This window comes from Cebus imitator, unplaced genomic scaffold (genome assembly GCF_001604975.1).
Source record: "Cebus imitator isolate Cc_AM_T3 unplaced genomic scaffold, Cebus_imitator-1.0 Scaffold27, whole genome shotgun sequence".
NCBI classification, from domain to species: Eukaryota; Metazoa; Chordata; class Mammalia; order Primates; family Cebidae; genus Cebus; species Cebus imitator.
In genome coordinates this window covers 3,269,640-3,289,114 of record NW_016107342.1, presented here as the reverse complement: position 1 = coordinate 3,289,114, position 19,475 = coordinate 3,269,640, and the positions used below count along the sequence as shown (strand labels likewise).

The 19,475-nt window shown below is 38.0% G+C and overlaps 1 protein-coding gene and 2 pseudogenes across 2 annotated transcripts in view; 1 reads left to right on the top strand and 2 right to left on the bottom strand.

Annotated features, from left to right (window-relative positions):
- Window positions 1-2,338: 2,338 nt before the first annotated feature.
- On the bottom strand, window positions 2,339-3,518 carry LOC108300434 (annotated as a pseudogene). Its single transcript, XR_001823412.2, has one exon. The product of XR_001823412.2 is annotated as a 60S ribosomal protein L27a-like (transcript).
- Window positions 3,519-4,563: 1,045 nt separating this feature from the next.
- Window positions 4,564-19,475, bottom strand: part of STAM2 (signal transducing adaptor molecule 2) — a 54,626-nt gene continuing 39,714 nt past the window's right edge. Inside the window, exons 11-14 of the mRNA XM_017523203.2 lie at window positions 18,512-18,566; window positions 11,968-12,121; window positions 9,221-9,390; window positions 4,564-6,625 (exon numbers count right to left, since the gene is read on the bottom strand). Coding sequence (XP_017378692.1) covers window positions 6,397-6,625; window positions 9,221-9,390; window positions 11,968-12,121; window positions 18,512-18,566 — 608 coding nt within the window. The 3' untranslated portion in view covers window positions 4,564-6,396. The remainder of the gene's footprint in view (window positions 6,626-9,220; window positions 9,391-11,967; window positions 12,122-18,511; window positions 18,567-19,475) is intronic.
- LOC108300435 lies at window positions 17,667-18,500 on the top strand (annotated as a pseudogene).

Below are 19,475 nucleotides of genomic sequence, written 5' to 3'. Positions count from 1 at the left end.
CTCCTGACCTTGTGATCTGCCCACCTCAGCCTCCCAAAGTGCTGGGATTACAGGCACGAGCCACCACGCCAGGCTAATTTTTTTATGTTTCGAAATAGAAGAGACAGAGGCAGTTTGAAGCTTTATCTCCCTCTTAATTTCCCGGGCTTTCTCTATGTCTCCTAGCAAAGTGTTTTAAAAAAAAAAAAGTCCCAGTTATATGAGGTCAGATGTAAATATGTTATTTCTAGACTAAAAAAACTATGGTATGCTTTTATTAGAGAATCTTGAGTTTATTTGGTCATGGAATTGCAACAGACCAATTCAACTTCAATTACCAGTCACACAAAATAGTAACACCATGCTGTAAACACATTTCAACAGGTCTGTCTCTGGCAGATACTATCGACTGTTTCACTCTACATTTCCCCAGTCATATTCTCCTTTGCCTTCTCTAGATACAGGATGGAAAGCAAAATTCTCACCTTCCCAGAGGCATGTGCCGCTAAGTGCAGTCCTTTCACACAGTTCTGACCAATAACATGGAGATGAAAAACTCTGGGGAGGGTTTCCCAGGGCAGAAGTACGATAAAGATTATTTTTGGCTAGGGTGCAGAGTCTCTCTTTTTTCTATTTAGACAATGTACTCTCCACAATACACTACATGTCTGAAGTTGCTTGGAGAACAAACCTATGTGACAGTTAAGAACCATCTCTACCCTCATACCTAACATATCTGTTTCTAGACACCATGAAAGCTACACCCTAACAAGATAACATCGTCTCCCGTTTAGGCAGTATTTGTCCAATACTGTGAATGCATTATGGTTGGTGCAATAGTAATTGCAGTTTTTGCCATTACTTTTAATGGCAAAATGCCACTGACTTGTTCACCGTAAAATGGTTAATTTCATGTGAATTTCACCTAATTTTTTTAAAAAAGTAGCCAGCTTCAAGACCAAAATGTAATCAGCATGTCACTGACTTAATGTAAAGGTACTGGAAAATTTTATTTATTATTTTTTTTAAAAGAGATGGAGTCTCGCTATGTTCAGCGGGCTGGCCTCGAACTCCTGGCCTCAAGCAATGCTCCCATCTCGGCCACCCAAAGTACTGGGATTACAGCTTTGAGCCACCATGCCCAGCCAACTGGAAAGCCTCTATTAGGATATAAAATGGTATAAACTTAAGAACAAAACCAAATCTCCATTCCTGAATAGCTTTTGATGGGGAATATCCATCCAGTTTTTTTGTTTTTCTTCACCTCTATTTGTTTGCCTTTGAACGTCTCTCCTGTCATTCAATAACCACTGCTCAAGATGACCAGAATAGTAGATAAAAATGCAAATCAGCTATAACCTTGCTAACTATAAACACCTTTGGCATAATGAAATCCATTATTGAAATGTAGATGCGGTATTTAAAAATAAATAGGATTATGGAATTAACAGGTCTTAGTTTCATCTATCCACACAGTGTCATTATAGTTTAGCAAAGATAAAAAGACTGCCACAAAACTAGACATTTTCCTCAGAATTCCTGCGTCAATTTTAAGCAACCTTATAAAAGTCTCGAGTGCTTAGTACTCAGATTTCACTGTATACTTTTACCCATATCTATGAGTTCCCCAGGATTGCTGTAATAATTAAACAACAGAAATTTGTTCTCTCACGTTTCTGGAGTCTGAAATCAAAGTGTTCGCAGGGTCATGCTCCCTCTGAAGGCTCCAGGGAGGAATCCTTTGCCTATTCCAACTTGTGGTGGTCCCAAGTAGTCCTTTCCCTCTGGCAGCATAATTCAACTTTCACTGCCATGGCCTCTTTTCATTTGTGTGTCTTCTCCTCTTCTTATGAGGACGCTAGGCATTGGATTTAGAGCCCACCCTAAATACAGGATGAATTCACCTCAAGATCTGTAACTAATGACATCTGCAAAGACCCTGTTTCCAAATACAGTAGTCTATCCTTTCCCATGATTTCACTTTTTTCCCCTCCGAGATGGAGTTTTGCTCTTGTTGCCCAGACTGAAGTGCAATTGTACTATCTCGGCTCACTACGACCTCCGCCTCCCAGGTTCAAGCGATTCTCCTGCTTCACCTTCCCAAGTAGTTGGGATCACAGGTATGTGCCACCACACCCAGCTAATTTTGTATTTTTAGTAGAGACGGGGTTTCGCCATGTTGGCCAGGCTGGTCTTGCACTCCTAAGCTCAGGTGATCCACCCGCCCTGGTCTCCCAAAGTGCTGGGATTACAGGCGTGAGCCACCATGCCCGGCCCACAATTTCACTTTCTGTTATTTCAGTTACCCAGGTTTAAACCACAGTCCAAAAATATTAAATGAAAAATTATAAACAATTCTTGTTTTAAATTATTTTATTAGAGTATATTGTTACAGCTCTTCCATCTTATTAGTTCTGCTGTTAATTTTTTAAGTGCCAAATTCATAAACTTTATCATAGGGGTATGTATGCACAGGAAAACAAACAGTATATAGACATAAGGTTCAGTACTATCCGCTGTTTCAGGCATCCACTGGGGATCTTGCAAATGTATCCACCACAGATAAGGGTGGGGATTGGGATGGCTACTGTAAGGTCACATTGTGACATTTCAGGTACATTAAATTTGTAGGGACACTATTTACTATCACACAAGCAACATAATGCCTCTTTTGACACAGTAAGTTTTAAAAAAAAAAGACAAATTTTAATTCAGCTTGATAAAATTAGAATTCTTCTCCTGGGGGAGGTTTTTTGTTTTGTTTTGTTTTGAAGTAGTTAACATTTAATGAACCTCCCTCTATGTGGTTTCAAACCACCAGGACACAGCTCCCCCCGACACCCTTAATCTCCTCAGCTCTTTGGCTGAAGAATTTGGCCTTCACGATGACAGGTTACTTTGGGAGCTTTCCCTTGCCCAGAACTTTGTAGTAGCCCAATCACACCACATCAGTTATGGGAGCAGCCCCAGTCTTGTTTTTAGCAGCATTCACTAATCAAGGTCCACAATCTGTCACGGATGACAGGTGGGCAGAAGATCTGGTTCCTCTTTAAGTGTTACCTCATGCCAACTTTCCTAAAGTAACCTGGGTGGTATTTGTCAAAGTTGATCCTGTGGTGATGCATACCACCAGCATTACCTCGGCCTCTGGGGTGCTTCCGGTGCTTGTCAATGGGGCCGTAGCCGTGGCTCACGTGGCCCCGAAGTTTCTGGGTCTTCCTCATTCTGGATGGCATGTTGGTGGCCCAGATAAAAGAGGAAGCCTTCGGCAAGTCTCGTGAACTACCCAGAAGTTTCTTTTTGAGACAGGATCTTACTCTGTCACCCAGGCTTGAGTGCAGTAGCATGATCAGGCCTCACTGCAGCCTCAGGCAACACTCTCACCTCAGCCTACTGAGTAGCTGGGACTACAGGTGCACGACCATGCCTGGCTAAGTTTTAAAATTTTTGTAGACATGGGGTCTTGCCATGTTGCCAGGCTGGTCTCAAACTCCTAGCCTCAAGCAATCCTCCCACCTCAGCCTCCCAAAGTGCTGGGATTACAGGCATGAGCCACTGTACCTGGACTCTGGGGAAAACTTTTAGAAATAAACCTTTAAGTTTTGAAAGAAAGCTAAACCAAACAAAAAAAAAAAATCTAATCCCTAAAACTGAGTCTTCCCCTTTAATTTACTGGCTGAATTATGGTTTAAATAGCTTTTAAATTTATGGTTTTTACTAAGAAAGCCTTTTTTAAAAAAAATCCCTAAGCTATATATACCTAAAACATTTAAAATCAACTTTCTAAATTTTGAAAAATGAAACTATAACCACCTTCAAATCATACAGTAAAATGTATTATGTAGTCAAAGTGTCAATTATTCGAAATAGCATGACAATTTATCTACAAATAATTTCAAATCCTAATAAATATAATTACCTGTTTAAGTAATTTTATAAATTACCAAATTAGAAGACAATATTGGTTGACTGTACATTTTACAAACTGTAAGAATATATCCCACACTTCATATATTTTAACACTCTGAGATATTTTCTACATTAATAAAATTTATTCTATTATAAATGTTCAGGAATTCTTTATGATATACCAAGATTTCATATGAAAAAGCAGGTGCTATTTTTTACTTCTGATATAAAACAGTAAGTATGAACCCAATGTAGAAATCTGACGGTAGACAATTCCTTTGGCAGAAAACAATTATAAACAGGTCTTAATATAAATAGAACCGGTAAGCCCATAAAAAGGAAAGAAAATAACCTTGTGTTTCTTAACACCGAAAGAATCATCAGTACACAGATTTAAAATCATTTTTATCTTTCAACAGCCTGCAACACAAAATTTATTAGATAGGGAAAAAAATTATTAGTTTAAGAGAAAAAAAACTTCATGTATAAACTTTTATCAATGTGTCAATATACACTATATGTGTGTGTGTGTATGTGTGTGTGTGATGTTTTATTATTCTAAAACTATATTATTTATAATGGCTGATCCCAATTTAGTGGGTGTGCAGTATTTATACTGGCTCAAAGACATGCTGAATTAAGCTTTTATATCTGAGATCACAATTATACATGAAATACACAAACATTAAAATAAGTTTATTAAATACAGTTTGGGAGAAAAAATATAAGAAATTCCATATATATGCAAATGTTGACTATTACCAAGAGCAGCTCTGGATTTTTTAATGGTTTTTAAAAATTATTATTTTGTAAAGAACAAATTTGTTTCCAAAAAGGTGCCATTCAGAAGTTTATAACTGAATTAACATATAGGAAAATACTGAATGAAAAACAGGACAGGAGCTATTAAAGGTTAAAACTTTCTGTTCAGTTTTTTGTATCTGAAGTAAGACATAAACTGAGCTTTCAAATACTGCTAATTTTTCCATTTAAATGTAGATCCAGTACCATATAGACTACTCTGTTCAAGGATAAAGTTTCTTTGAAAAAGGAACATATTTATAATCAAATCTCTGTAGATAAATAACAAAATTCTCAGAGAACTATCTTGAAATGGATTTAGTAGTAAGACTGACTGCTTTAAAAAAACAAATATAGAAATCTTGCTTCTATGCAAGTAACTTTTTAAAAACTAATGTCCATTGTTTTTCCCAGTCTAAATATGTTTCCATATGCATATGTATTTGCAATTTCTATTTTGCATTATGTAAAAAATTGGTAGACGATGAAGTAGTGTGCAAATTTTTAGGAGAGAAAATAATCCCTATTGGCTTACTACCAAACTCCCACAGTTACATAGAACCTATTAGCACTATAAACGAACTCAAAATACGGGCTTCAGAAAAACTGCTTCAATAGCCTCCCTATCAACCTGTCATCTTCTATGAAGTCATCACCTGCTATTATTCCACAGGCGCAGAATTACTTCACAAAGAAATGGTCGATTTTTTCAACAGCTTGGTATGCTGACAGCTTAGCAACAGTACTTGAATTACTTAAAAAAAAAAAAAAAACACACATCACTAAAAACACACTTATCATCCATGCTTGGTATATCTCACAACAAATTATTAGGAATGTCTCATGGCTCAAATTCACATGATCCCATAAAAAGGATATGCAGCATCTCTGCATACCATATTGCAGGGAGAAAAACAAATGGACCTATCTTCATTAGAGAATAGCCAAAGTCACTTGAAAAGGGTACTAGTGGCAATTCTAAATACCAGAGATACATGGAGAAAAGGAAATGTTTTTCCTTAGGGAATGGAAATGTTTTGTGGGACAAATTCCTGCACAGTTGGCCTGACTGGCTGGGGGAACTGACTAGATGCTTTATCACACATCTGCATTTATAAGGTCTTCACTGTTAATCACAGAAAACATTTTTGTTCCTTCCAAATTGCTCTTGCTTATATGCTAATTACTACTCAACATATCAGTGAGAGCAAAAGCGACAATACTGCAAACACAACTGCAATTTAAGGAGCCAAAAGGAAATATGCTGGCAAGCTAAATGCTTACAAACAAAAAAGTTAGTGAGACACTCTGAAAAAAATATTTCAAGTTCTTCAGTGCTCTTATGACATTTTAGGGGAAAACAGTGGTTTCTTTAAAATAATATTTTAACACTCCTACTTCATACTGTTTAGTGTCATAAGGCTACCTAACGGGTATCTAGATTTATGTAGATAAATCGGAAAGTAAGACAAAACTAACTGAAAGCATCTTTAAGCTGTCTCTAATCAAAAGATTGACTTCAAACAAACTGGACTGAAAAAAAAAAAAGACGTTTTATGGCCTTATAGAGTATGAGAGGTTTTTGTGCTTTATTCATTCATAGTCCTTTTGAATTGAGAGGAAAAAAGTTTCAATGTTTTCAGGTTGGAATCACAAGGATTGAATAATACACCTATGAAGGCTTTCAAGAAAATGGCTGCTTTGTTTCTAAAGGAGAGGCTGCTGATGGTAATTTGTGTGCTGCTGTGCAACTGGATGAGCTGGAACTGTCACCGGAAAGCCTGCCAGTTGAGGCAAATTGGAAGCAGTGTTCTGGTAAGATGGCATATCCACAGACATCCCCATTTGCTGTGTGTAAGCAGTTGTACCAGTAGCTGATTGTAGGTTAGATTTCTGGTTCATATAAGTAGGATTGGAAACAGTGTCTTGTCCAGTGCTACAAACAAAATTTTATAAAGAAAATCATATTTACTTGGCAATATCTAGGTTACAGTTAGAGATCAACCATCATGACAAAAATGCCTTTTCCATCTTCTTTTTAAGTTTATGTAGCTCTGCTGTTCTGATTACAATTTAATCACTCCAGCCACTGAATACTGTTAATCAAATTTTCTTTTTTTTTGAGATGGGATCTTGCTCTGTTGCCCAGGCTGGGGTGCAGATCATAGCTCACTGCATTCTCGAACTCCTAGGCTTAAACAGTCCTCCTGCCTCAGTCTCCTCAGTAGCCGCGACTAGAGGTGTACCACCACTCCTGACTAATTAAAAAAAATTTCTTTTTTGTAGAGACTGGGTCTTGCTATGTTGCCCAGGATGGTCTCAAACTCCTGGGCTCAAGTGATCCTCTGGCCTTGGCCTTCCAAAGTGTTGAAATTACAGGTGTGAGCCACCACGCTGGGCTTGTTAATGTAGTTTTATATTTGGTAAGAAGAGACAGGTTACTTGAAAAGAAATAACATGTAAGATTCTAAGGCCGATTTAACTTGCCTTCTCCAGAATCTCTAATTAAAAACATTTAGAAACCATCTGAGGCGATGCAAACTGTTTCTGATGGAAGTACCCTCGGCCAGTTGCAATGAGAATGAAGCCCTGGCTCAAGATGCCACCTTCAGCCTACATTCTCCTTTCCCCATCTGCAAATCAAGCGCAAAGAAGTCCACCTCTTCTCTGCAAATATCCTTCAAGCTTTCCTTCAGTAATCACTTTTTACTTTCAAAGGAAAAACAGTACAGTCTGTATAGGACCCAAAATCTACCCTCAGGATAGTCCAAAACTATAGTTTATCTACTGACACTTCACAAACTATGCTGAAAAATCATACCAAATTGCAGGACTTCTGTCTGTTCCTATAACTATTATGGCATACATTTCTCTTGAAATATATGTAATTTTAGGGCTGAGCTTGGAGGCTCACGCCTCTAATCCCAGCATTTTGGGCGGCCAACATAAGAGGTCTGCTTAAAGCCAGGCTGGTTTGAGACCAGCCCAGGCAACATAGCAATACTCATCTCTACAAAAAATTAAAAACTTTAGCTGGGCATAGTATGCACCTGTGGTGTCAGCTCCTCAGGAGGCAGAGGTTTTAGAAGATCCCTTAAGCCTGGGAGTTGGAGGCTGCAGTGAGCTATGATCACACCACATACTCCAGCCTGGGTGATAAAACCCCATCTATTTAAAAACAGTTTTAATTAAAATTATGTAATTTTAAATTCCACCAAATACACCGCTTACAATAAAAGAGAATTAGTTTCAACACTACACCAGTTTTTTCTCCATAATTACTAGTGTCACCAAGGATGGCAAAATTTTGTATTTTATTCTAACTGAACACTAATATGAGATTTATTTAATTTTCATATACTATTTAAAATTCATACTCATGGAATTTGAGGGTGGGAAGAGACCTTACAGATCATCTACATATGATTATATTGAATGAACATTTTGTATGGTTAAGCAAAGTGAATAGAAAGGAAGCTTTAAATATAACTTTCAGAGTAGAAGTGTTTTTATTAAAAAACAGAACTACAGGACTGGGTGCACTGGTGCACGTCTGCAATCCTATCACTTTGGGAGGCCACAGCAGGCAGATCCCTTGGGCTGAGGAGTTTGAGACCAGCCTGGGCAACATGGTGAAACCCCATCTTGACAAAAAAAATATATATATATATACAAAAATTAGCCAAGCATGCTGGTACTCACCTGTAGTCCCTGCTACTCGAGAGGCTGAGGTGGGTGAATCACTTGAGACCTGGAGGTCAAGGCTGTAGTGAGCTGAGATCACGCCACTGCACTCCAGCCTGGGTGACCATGTCAGATCCGTCTTTTTTTCTTTGAGACGGAATTGCTCTGTCACCAGGCTGGAGTGCAATGGAACGATCTGAGCTCACTGCAACCTCTGTTTCCTGGGTTCAAGCGATTCTCCTGCTTCAGCCTCCCGAGTAGCTGGGATTACAGGCGCAAGCCACCACGCCCAACTAACTTTTGTATTTTTAGTAGAGATGGGTTTTCACCATGTTGGTCAGGCTGGTCTGGAACTCCTGACCTTGTGATCTGCCTGCCTTGGTCTCCCAAAGTGCTGGTGGGATTACAGGTGTGAGTCACCGTGCCCGGCCAAGACTCTGTCTTGGAAAAAAAAAAAAAAACTTAACTACAAATTTTATAGTTCAAACACCCTTCTTTTTAAGGGTCAAAGTAACAAGTTTTCTAATTTTTAGGAGTGCATGCAGATAATTAAGTCTGGGACTACTTTACAGGCTGATTATACCACAGTGCTAAGCACATCATGGGCTTAGTCTCATAAAGAACAATTAGCTTTATTTTGTCCCAGGGATGCGGACTACAAGCTTAAGTAAGGGCGACCATCTCAGTATGGGTAGCAAAGCTAAGGTCCCACCATTCCACTTCACAAGATTATGAATAAACAGTTCTGTAACTTCATCTTAATAAGGGTCTATATATTCTCATTCTGAAAATCTAGGAAAATTAACACATAAAATTACAAAAGTTTAACACAGTTCCCAAAACTTACCTTAAATAGGAAGTTTGAGCAGAATGTGTTGTCACTGAGGAATTCACATTTGGAGGCAGAGATCTCAGTGGACCAATTTGATCTGGTCCTAGGCTATAGCTTTGGGCAACCGTTACTTGGTGAACGCTCTGACCCATATAGTTCCCACCATGTGATTGAACTGGATATGTCTAGTAATCAAAAAGAAAAAGTTGATTCACTGATCTCCCAAACATGTGCCTAATATTTAAAATGTTAAAAAATAATAATAATAATACATAAAAATAAATAAATAAAGTGTTAAAAGACTTATAGGAAAGAAAATATAGTTCTTTGAGAAGCAATCTGATTCTACCAATCTATCCATCTTAGAACTAAAAGTGGAGAGCTGTCAAATCACAGTGCCAAATCTATGGAAATTTGATTTGTTTGACTGTTCTTTTATTTTTACAGCAAGCTGGATGAAAGACAGGTGGTGTACTTTTAAGTAGTGGATTACAATCTATCCAGGTTGCCTATTACTCAGTAAACATGTCTTGCTGTAGAGCCACAGAAAACTACACACTCCCTTGAAGGGAAGCCCACCATTACTTCAAGTCACTATGAGAATGATAACTTTCTTTATCCTCATCTCAGGGTGACTCATCCAACTCCTTCCTAAGAATAAAACTTAAGAGAAAAAGCTGAAAAGGAAATGGTATAAGGGCGCCAGGCCTTCCGAGGCAACGTTTATTTCCTGCCTTTAAGACAAACAGGACAAAAGAAAAGAAGAGTTGTGGGTAAAAGACATGTATCTTCAGGAAATAGCAAAAATGGTCTAGGTCTCTTTGGACATTTTTATGTGCCCTACTTATTTTCAGGACAACAGCTCCTTAAGTACAGGGTCCACCACCTGTCTACCATATATAGCCTCAAAATAATGCATCCATTTAATATCATATCATATCACAATGATCATCAATCCAGTTTTAAATTAAGCTATTTTTAAAGCAAAGACCATTCATATGAAAATTTAGGATGCTAGAAATGCCAAATAAACTATATTAAGTACAATCACATTACCTCCTTAGCACACATTTAACGACAATAGGCTAGGACTGTGAAAATGAACTTCTGCAGTTTAGGTTTCCTGAGTAGCCTACACAGATATAACTAATGTGTTATCCCAACTGCTTCTAGTAGAGATATATTTTTGTCAAATTAGAAGAAAAACTTTTGAATATTTCAAATGCTCCTATAAGTGAATAGTTTAGATACAGGTTATGTGAGGAGTCAAACAGAAATAAAGTTAACTTTTTAGAGAAATGAGTTGTGCTTGGCAAAACGCAGTCTGTAAATAGAATGCGCCTAAACACCAAAACCTGACACATAATGGCAAATAACCCTTTACAAACACACAAAAAAGCAAACATAGTTTTATCATACAATGGTGCAGACATTGCTGTTTTGTTCCACTTTCACAGCAGCAGCAAACAACTCTGAAAATAGAAGCAATACTGAATAAACCCCAAATGTCTTTTGCGCCAGAAATCTTTCCTACCCTCCTAATTTTCAAAAAGATCAAGGCATGGCATATTTGATAAATGTATCTTGTCTGACGTGACAGTTACCATGGTGACTATTCTTTTTTTACTTAACAATTATGTTGTGTCAAGTCATCTAAATTATGCACCCACCTTCTACCCTTTCTCCTTGGGTGTCTCCTTCACATGCACCTTTATATACCAGTTTTCATAAATTAACATGAATTTTGCTCATCTAAGCTCATTCTGAATTCAATTGGCTAATTGGCTGAAATTTCAAAAACACTTCTGAATGGGGATACTGACAAATGTAAGTATTCACTTCATATGTCAAGCACACAAAAAAGGTGATAAGTACTGGAAAAAGATGCTGTTCATGGCTGGCTTATGGAGTCTGTACCTCCTAGATCTGTATACCTTTGCTATGCATAAATTTTTAACCATTTAAGTCATGTAGCTAAGAAAAGGAAGTATAAAGCATACTCATCAAGAAGTTCATTGTGCCTGTTAATAATCATGTAAGTCAAATCTTTATGGACATTTTACATGAAATGTTAAATCCTGTCAAACATTAGGAACAGCATTAGTACCTCACCTGGGGGAATTCTGCTATGTCAGGTACTGTCCCAAATCAAAAGATTTATACTCCCCAGGCATGGTGGCTCATGACTGTAAACCCAGCACTTTGGGAGGCCAAGGCAGGTGGATCACCTGAGGTCAGGAATTATGGTGAAACTCTGTCTCTACTAAAAATAAAAAATTAGCCGGGTGTGGTGGCATGCACCTGTGGAGCCAGCTACTCAGGAGGCTGAGGCAGGAGAATCACTTGATCCCAGGAGGCAGAGGTTGTAGTGAGCCGAGATCACACCACTGCACTCCAGCCTGGGTGACAGAGACTCCGTCTCAAAAAAAAGATATATATATTCCACATTTACAAAAAGGATTTATACTTACATAAAAGATTTATGTTTTGTAATTACAAAACCATATGAAGAACCGGAACTACCCTCACATATTTAATGGTCTTTTCACCTATGTTAAAATTGAACTAAAATGTGAAATATGAGTATCTGCCTAATTTGTTTTGGTGAATGTTAATTGTTTAACCAATATTTACTAAAACAAAGATAAGTTTTATAATTCTATTCACAGACAATAGAAATCTTAATACTATGCTGTAAAACATTTTCTTTTACTTTAAAACTTGTTTATAATTTAGAAAATGTTCTCGAAAAACATGCTTACCTGCATTGGAACCACAGATGATGCAGGTGGGTAATGTGCTGGAGGGTGGAGCTTTGAATAGACTGAGTATACTGGTGCTTCATTCACCAATTTGTTATATAGTTCCAGAGCTTCCAAGACTTTTACATTCAATTCAGACAATTCTGAATGCTTCCTGATGTAGGAGAAAGTTATTATAATATTCTTCTAGTTTTTAGGATGTATTTAGTAACACAAATTTGTTTTTTAATTTAGCACAATTTCTATTCATATATTAAAAGGCTCTCTTAATATTTAATGAAAGCATATTCACAAAGGGAAACTGAGAGGAAGAACTGCTTAATCCTTATAATAGCTAGGCTGATACTGAGGCAGGAGAATAGGGTCTAGAGGCAGGAAACCTAAGGCTGTTTCATGCTGACTTCCTATAACTAAATTAGGAAAACCAACCCAAACTTTCCACACCTAAGTAAGAAAAGAAACAAGATATTCCCCTTGCAAACCCCTGCCCCACAATGGTAAACTGGCTGTCAGAAAAAAAATCAGACTGATAGCAGGTCCAGTCCTCGTTTGCAACTTTGTAACTTCAGCCTCTGAATAGGGCTGTCCACAAACAAGTCACTGAAAGGCTGCTCCAGCCTGTGAATGATTGCTATCTATAACCAATCAGATTGACTGTGGGTGGAGTCTTCATTTGCATAGAATTATAACTTTGTAACTTCATCCTAGCCTCTGATTGGTTGCAAAAAGCTTTTTGCAACCAATCAGATGTCTGTAAAGCAGTGTGACCTTTGTAAATTCATTTCAGCCTCTGGTTGGCTACTTTCTGCAACCTATCTGACTGATTGGGAGCTACCCCTTCATTTACATGAGGTGAGTTTGAAGTGGTCAAGGGTAAACTTCTAGAGGGTACTTGGACCCAACAAGGTTCTGTATCCAGGCCCTTGAGCCACTGCTAAGGCCCGCTCCCATGCTGTGAAGTGTACTTTAATTTTCAATAAATCCCTGCTTTCATTCTTTTTTTGCTTCATTCCTCCTCTGGTTTGCTGGGCATTTTGTTCAATTATTTGTCCAAAATGCCAAGAACCTAGACAACTCGCAGTCATACCCCTCTACCAGTGACAATATGACTTTATAGTATTAGGGAAAAGTACTTTCCATGCCTCATAAAATGCAATCAATTCATAATTTTGGTGCTGAAAGAATTTACTTTCACACATTCCAGCCTTTTGTTGAGAATTCAACTATTAAAAATAAAATTCTCAAATTATGTAAGAATCTCGGCCTCGATTACAAATCTCAATAAATAAAAGTACCCAGGCAAGGTCCAGAACCTCTATGAAGTATAATATGATAGAAATTTTAAAACACTTGTTTAAAAAAAAAAAAAAAATCACACACATTTTCATTTGTTTACATCCATGAAAGAATCAACTGGAAAAAAACCTACTTAAATAATTATCCTCGAAAATCCAGGTAAAAACAATGTGTAAGACTAGTGTCTAATGCTCATTTGTTGGTTGTTTTATTTTGAGAAAGTAAAACCCAATACTTTATTGTGTAATAACCACAAATCCAAATAAAGCATCTTCAAATCTGGCCAAGAAACTTCAGAGCAAACTTCCTACTTGACACAATTTTGTCTGTTCCCCTGGAAGTAATAAAGAACTCTCTTTGCAACTGAGAAATTTATAAAAGTTAAGCAACCACTTTTATCTGGCCTGAAACACAAGCCTTTTTATTGAATGTGGTTTTTTCTATAGAAACACAGGCAACAAGCAGAGGCACACAAACAGACAGAGGACTACCAGGTAAACGGCCTGGACTGAGTACTATCAAGATTTGTCACCTTTCTTCTATTATAATCTGTTATGTCTGAACAACAAGAACAAAAAGTTTGTTCCCTCTATGGTAGGAATGACTGCATTAAGCAGGTCAAACTCTATGATCAAAAATAACAGTTACAAACCACCCAGAAAGCTACAGAAATTAATGCCATGCTAACAAATGTGTAACTAAAATTTAACTGTAGGAATCTGATCCACAAAACCTAGTATGCTGATGAAACACCAGGAAAATGCAGTAGCAAGACATGATCACTGTGTTTGAAATTCTCTTAAAGATTTGAGACACAATCCCAGAGTAACAGGGCAAAAGAGCAACTTGATCAGGGTGGTAGAAAATTATCTTTGGAGGACAGGAGGAAATAAAACAGTCTGGAGCATAGCTAAGGTCAGACTATGAATCTCCCTTCAACAAATCTACCTAAACTTATTGGGAGTTAATTTACATGTTTACTCAATATAATTTCTTAGGGTGATAAAATGCTAAAAAATTTTCATTCTGTACAATGAAAGATAGAAATGAAATGTACAATTTAACTTTATAACAGTAGAGTTGTTTTTCCTAGTAGGAATAATAAACATGATGATCCATTCAAGAGAAAAAATATTTTATTCATCTCTGAATACTTCACAAGGGTAAATAATAGTCAATAAGAATTTGCTGAAGAACAGGAAACATTTCCCAGAAGAGAAGCTGCATCTGCAGCTGTGGCCATGGAACAAGAAAAAGTGCCAGTTGGCCTATTCAAAAACTGAAACTGGTAAGAAAACTGGTTAATGGTTGAATTCTCACTCAAAAAAATTAATATCAGAACGGTCACTTTGATTTTTTTTTTTCTTTTGGGACAGGATCTCATTGTGTCACCCAGGCTGGAGTGCAGTGGTGCAACCGTGGCTCACCAAAGCCTCCTTGACCTCCCAGGCTCAAGCTTTCTTCCCACCTCAGCCTCCTGAGGAGCTGGGACTATGGGTGCACACCACCAAGCCTGGCTAATTGCTTAAAAATTCTTTTTGTAGAAATAGTGTCTCACTACATTGCCCAAGCTGGTCTCAAATTCCTGGGCTCAGATGATCCTCCCACTTCGGCCTTCTGAAATGCTAGGATTATAGGTGTGAGCCCCAATACTGGCAGCCTCACTCTGACTTCTAATTCTTCTAGATCTTTTCCTTTAACAAAATTCTTTTTACCAACAAAAAATAAGATTAAACTGTCACAACTCCTGACTTTTTCATTATATATTATGGTATCTGTTCATATCAAGGGACAATTATCAAGGACGATTTTCATTGTAGAATGTGTGGACATACACTCAGCCCTCCATGTCCATGTGTTCTGCACCAGCGCACTCAACCAACTTCAAATTGAAAATACAAAAAAAAAAAAAAATATGTCTGAACTAAACATGTACATGTCATTATTATCTAGACCATACAGCATAACAAGTATTTACATAGCCTTTACAATGTGTTAGGTATTATAAGTAACCTAGAGATCATTTAAAGTATATAAGAGGATGTGCAAATGTTATATGCAAATACTATACCATTTCATTTCAGAGACAAGGATCTGTGGATTTTGGTATCCTTGGGAGGTCCTGGAACCAATCCCCCATAAACATCAAGGGATGACTGGTAAACCAATCTCATAATGAAAGACATTGTTATTTCCAATTTTGATGTCATAAATAACGGTTACTGAGTATCTTAAAAGCTAAATCTTTGCATCTATCCCTATGTATTTAGTATGGGCTTGAAATTGCTGTGCTAAAGAATATGGACTATTGGCCAGGTGTGGTGGCTCGTGCCTGTAATCCTAGCACTTTGAGAGGTCGAGGCAGGCAGATCACCTGAGGTCAGGAGTCCGAGACCAGGTTGGCCAACATGGTGAAACTCCATCTCTACTAAAAATATAAAGATTAGCTGGGCACGGTGATGGGGTACCTGCAATCCCAGCTACTCAGGAGGCTGAGGCAAGGGACCAAGGTTTCAGTGAGCCAACATGATGCCACTGTACTCTCGCCTGGGCGATACAGTGAGACTCCCTCTATAAAAAACAAAAAAGGCCGGGCATGGTGGCTCACTCCTGTAATCCTAATACTTTGGGAGGCCAAGGCAGGGGGATCATGAGGGTCAGGAATTTGAGACCAGCCTGGACAGCATGATGAAACCCCGTCTCCACTAAAAATACAAAAATTAGTCAGGTATGGTGGTACCTTGCCTCTAGTCCCAGCTACTCTGGAGGCTGAGGCAGGAGAATCACTTGAACCTGGGAGGCGGAGGTGGCAGTGAGCCAAGATCATGCCACTGCACTCCAGCTGGGCAACAGAGTGAGACTCCATCTCAAAAAGAAAAAGAACTATTTTTAAGCTCCAGAAAAGTTCCTAATAATTGTACTCTTAGCCTCATCTATGATAATATTTTTCAATCTTTTTCAGTTGTTTATCCATTAACCATTAACATCCCTGCATTGAAACAAAGTAGATGTGTAAATAGATACTTAATGCTTTCTCTAAAATATGGCAAAACTGTCAACTGCCACAGGGATTTTTCATTTCTTTAGAAAACACAATAAATTTATTTTTAAAATGCCCCCTGGAACAAAGATGACAAGCTTTGGTGACTACGAAAAGTCTTGCTGCTACTGCACTTCTCTGGTAGAGGCAGAAGAGAAGTAGTTTCTATTCTCCTTCTTATTTTGGTCCTATCTAATCCCTTCTTTTTGTGTTGTTTATATATTAATTCAATAAATATGGCTAGAAAGGGATGATGATGGAATACTAAGCCCTATCCCTTGTTTTCCATTCACTATGGCTTCTCCCTCTGACTTCAGATAGAGAGGTGAGAAATAAGGGAGCAGACCAAGTTAAAAGCTCAAAATCCTGATAGTCTATCCTTCAGTATTGCTCCTGTTTTTAAAGAAAAATAAGGGCCAGACAAGGTGGCTAATGCCTATGATCCCAGCACTTAGGGAGGCTGAGGCAGGAAGATCACTTGTGGCCAGGAGTTTGAGACCAGCCTGGGCAGCTTACTAAGACCCTGTCCTTAAAAAAAAACCTGAGTGTGGTGGCACACACCTGTAGTTACTAGGGAGCCTGAGGCAGGAGGATCCCTAGGGCCTGAGCAACAGAGAACCTGTTTTCAAAAACAATAATAATTTTAAAAAAAGAAAAATAGGCCAGCCAAAGTGGCTCATATCTGTAATCTCAGCACTTTGGGAGGCTGAGGCGGGTGGATCATGAGGTCAGGAGTTCAAGACCAGCCTGGCCAAGGAAACCTTGTCTCTACTAAAAATATAAAAATTAGCCAGGCATGGTGGCGGGTGCCTGTAATCCCAGCTACTTGGGAGGCTAAGGCAGAGAATTGCTTAAACCTGGGAGGTGGAGGCTGCCGTGAGCCAAGATCGTGCCACTGCACTCCAGCCTGGGTGACAGAGTGAGACTCTGTCTCAAAAAAAAGAAAAACTATGTAAGATAAAATTAAAAGGGTAATAGAAACAAAGAAATACAAGGACCAGAAATGAGAACAGAAGGTGTGATTTAGCTTCACAAACACTAGAGAATTTTCATTTGAAATTTTTATAAGTACCACTTCTTATTACATTAGAATTCAAGTCTTGGCTAGGCACAGTGGTTCACGCCTGTAATCCCAGCACTTTAGGAGGCCAAGGTGGGTGGATTATGAGGTCAGGAGTTCGAGACCAGCCTGGCCAACACAGTGAAACCTTGTCCTACTAAAAACACAAAAATTAGCCAGGAATGGTGGTGCACCCCCGTAATCCTAACTATTCAGGAGGCTGAGGCAAGAGAATTTCTTGAACCCGAGAGATGGAGGTTGCAGTGAGCCACGAAGATTGCGCCACTGCACTCCAGCCTGGGCAACAGAGGGCTACTCCGTTTCAAAAAAAAAAAAAAAAGAATTCTTGCTTAGGATTCCTGTTCTGATTTTCTCATCTATTCATTTTATTCTTTACTACTCATTATCCCTTTAATTCCAGCCCAAGTTAGAAATAAAGGTTGACGCACTAAGAGCAAGAGTCCATGATTCTAAATATACTGTTTTGCCATAGGAAAAATAAAAAGACAGTTATCTCAATAAAAAGCACCAGGCTCCCGGCCATCTTGGCAGCTGCTCTTAGTTGGGGGTCATCCTGGACCTAAGGCAAATGGCCGCAAAGAAGATGAAAAAGTCAGTGGAGCTGATCAACTCTAGGCTCCAACTTGTTATGAAAAGTAGAAAGTGTGTGCTAGCGTAAAAGCACACTCTGAAGATGATCAGATAAGACAAAGCAAAATTGGGCATCCTCACTAAGACTGTCCAGCTTTAAGGAAATCTGAAATAGAGTACTATATGATGATGGCCAAAACTGCTGTCCATCACTACAGTGGCAACGATGGGCACAGCATGCAGAAAATACTGAGAGTATGCATACTAGCCATCACTGATCCAGGCAGTTCTAACATCACTGGAAGCATGTTGGAACAGACTGGTGAAAAGAAAGCCATGCAAAATTTGTCTTTAAAAACACTTACCAGAGCTTGTTTTTTAGAAAAACAAAAAATAAAAAGCACCAACTTGCTATAAGTTTGTAAGAGTTTGGGAAACTGGAAAACAATTTCTATGAATTGTACAGTTCCACAAAAACTTTCCCTACTTTACTGTTTGCAAAAAACAAGTGAACCCCCCAAAACTATACTTTTTATTCCTTGCACAAAAAATCTCACCTATCAATTTCTTCAAGTTTTTCATCTATCATTGGACCCATCTGCTGGCAGATATCTGTAAATACAAAAATACTTACAAATACAGAAACTTAATCCACTTTAAGCCAATTTGAACAATTTTTAACAATATAGAACCGATATACAATGCTATGCATAATACACAGATATTAAGCTCATGCTAGAAAAAGACTACTATTCAGCATTACTACTACATATTACTATCATGTGAGTAAAAGCAAGGTCAAAAGCAATATTTAATAATATTAAAATATTACGTTTTCTTGAAACTAGTACCTAAGTTGACAGACTGTGAAATCTGGAGTTATCCCCAAATCTTAAAGACATCTAGAAAACTATGATTAGTTAACTAAAACAAACTTAAGCCACAGTGTATAAACTATGTAACCATTTGCCCATCAGATATGAAGATTGTTCATTTAAGACATTTCAAGATAAAGCATACTGTGTATTTCCCAATGTGAACACTGATACAATGAAGAGCACAATACTGTATTCTATATTCATAACCAGATGTTTCTTCTATAAAAAGATTTAAGAATAATTGTTCATTTACCAGAGATTTTTCTGCCAAAGGATTTTTTTAAAAACATGTTTTAATTATTTTCACATATTTTAGAGACTAAAAATCATAACATACATCAAGTGACTAAGTTATGAAGTTAACAATGATCATGTATAATTTTGTCCTTTAAATTCATAATACCAGAAAATTAAACAGGAACAAACATTTTAAACATTTTGACTCAATTTAATATGCTGTTGTTTTTAATTCTGTCCTTTTTCAGACTGCAAAACTCTTCAGCCAATTTTACTAGTGGTAAAGAAATACAAAGACTAGGCCGGGCGCGGTGGCTCAAGCCTGTAATCCCAGCACTTTGGGAGGCCGAGGCGGGTGGATCACGAGGTCAAGAGATCGAGACCATCCTGGTCAACATGGTGAAAC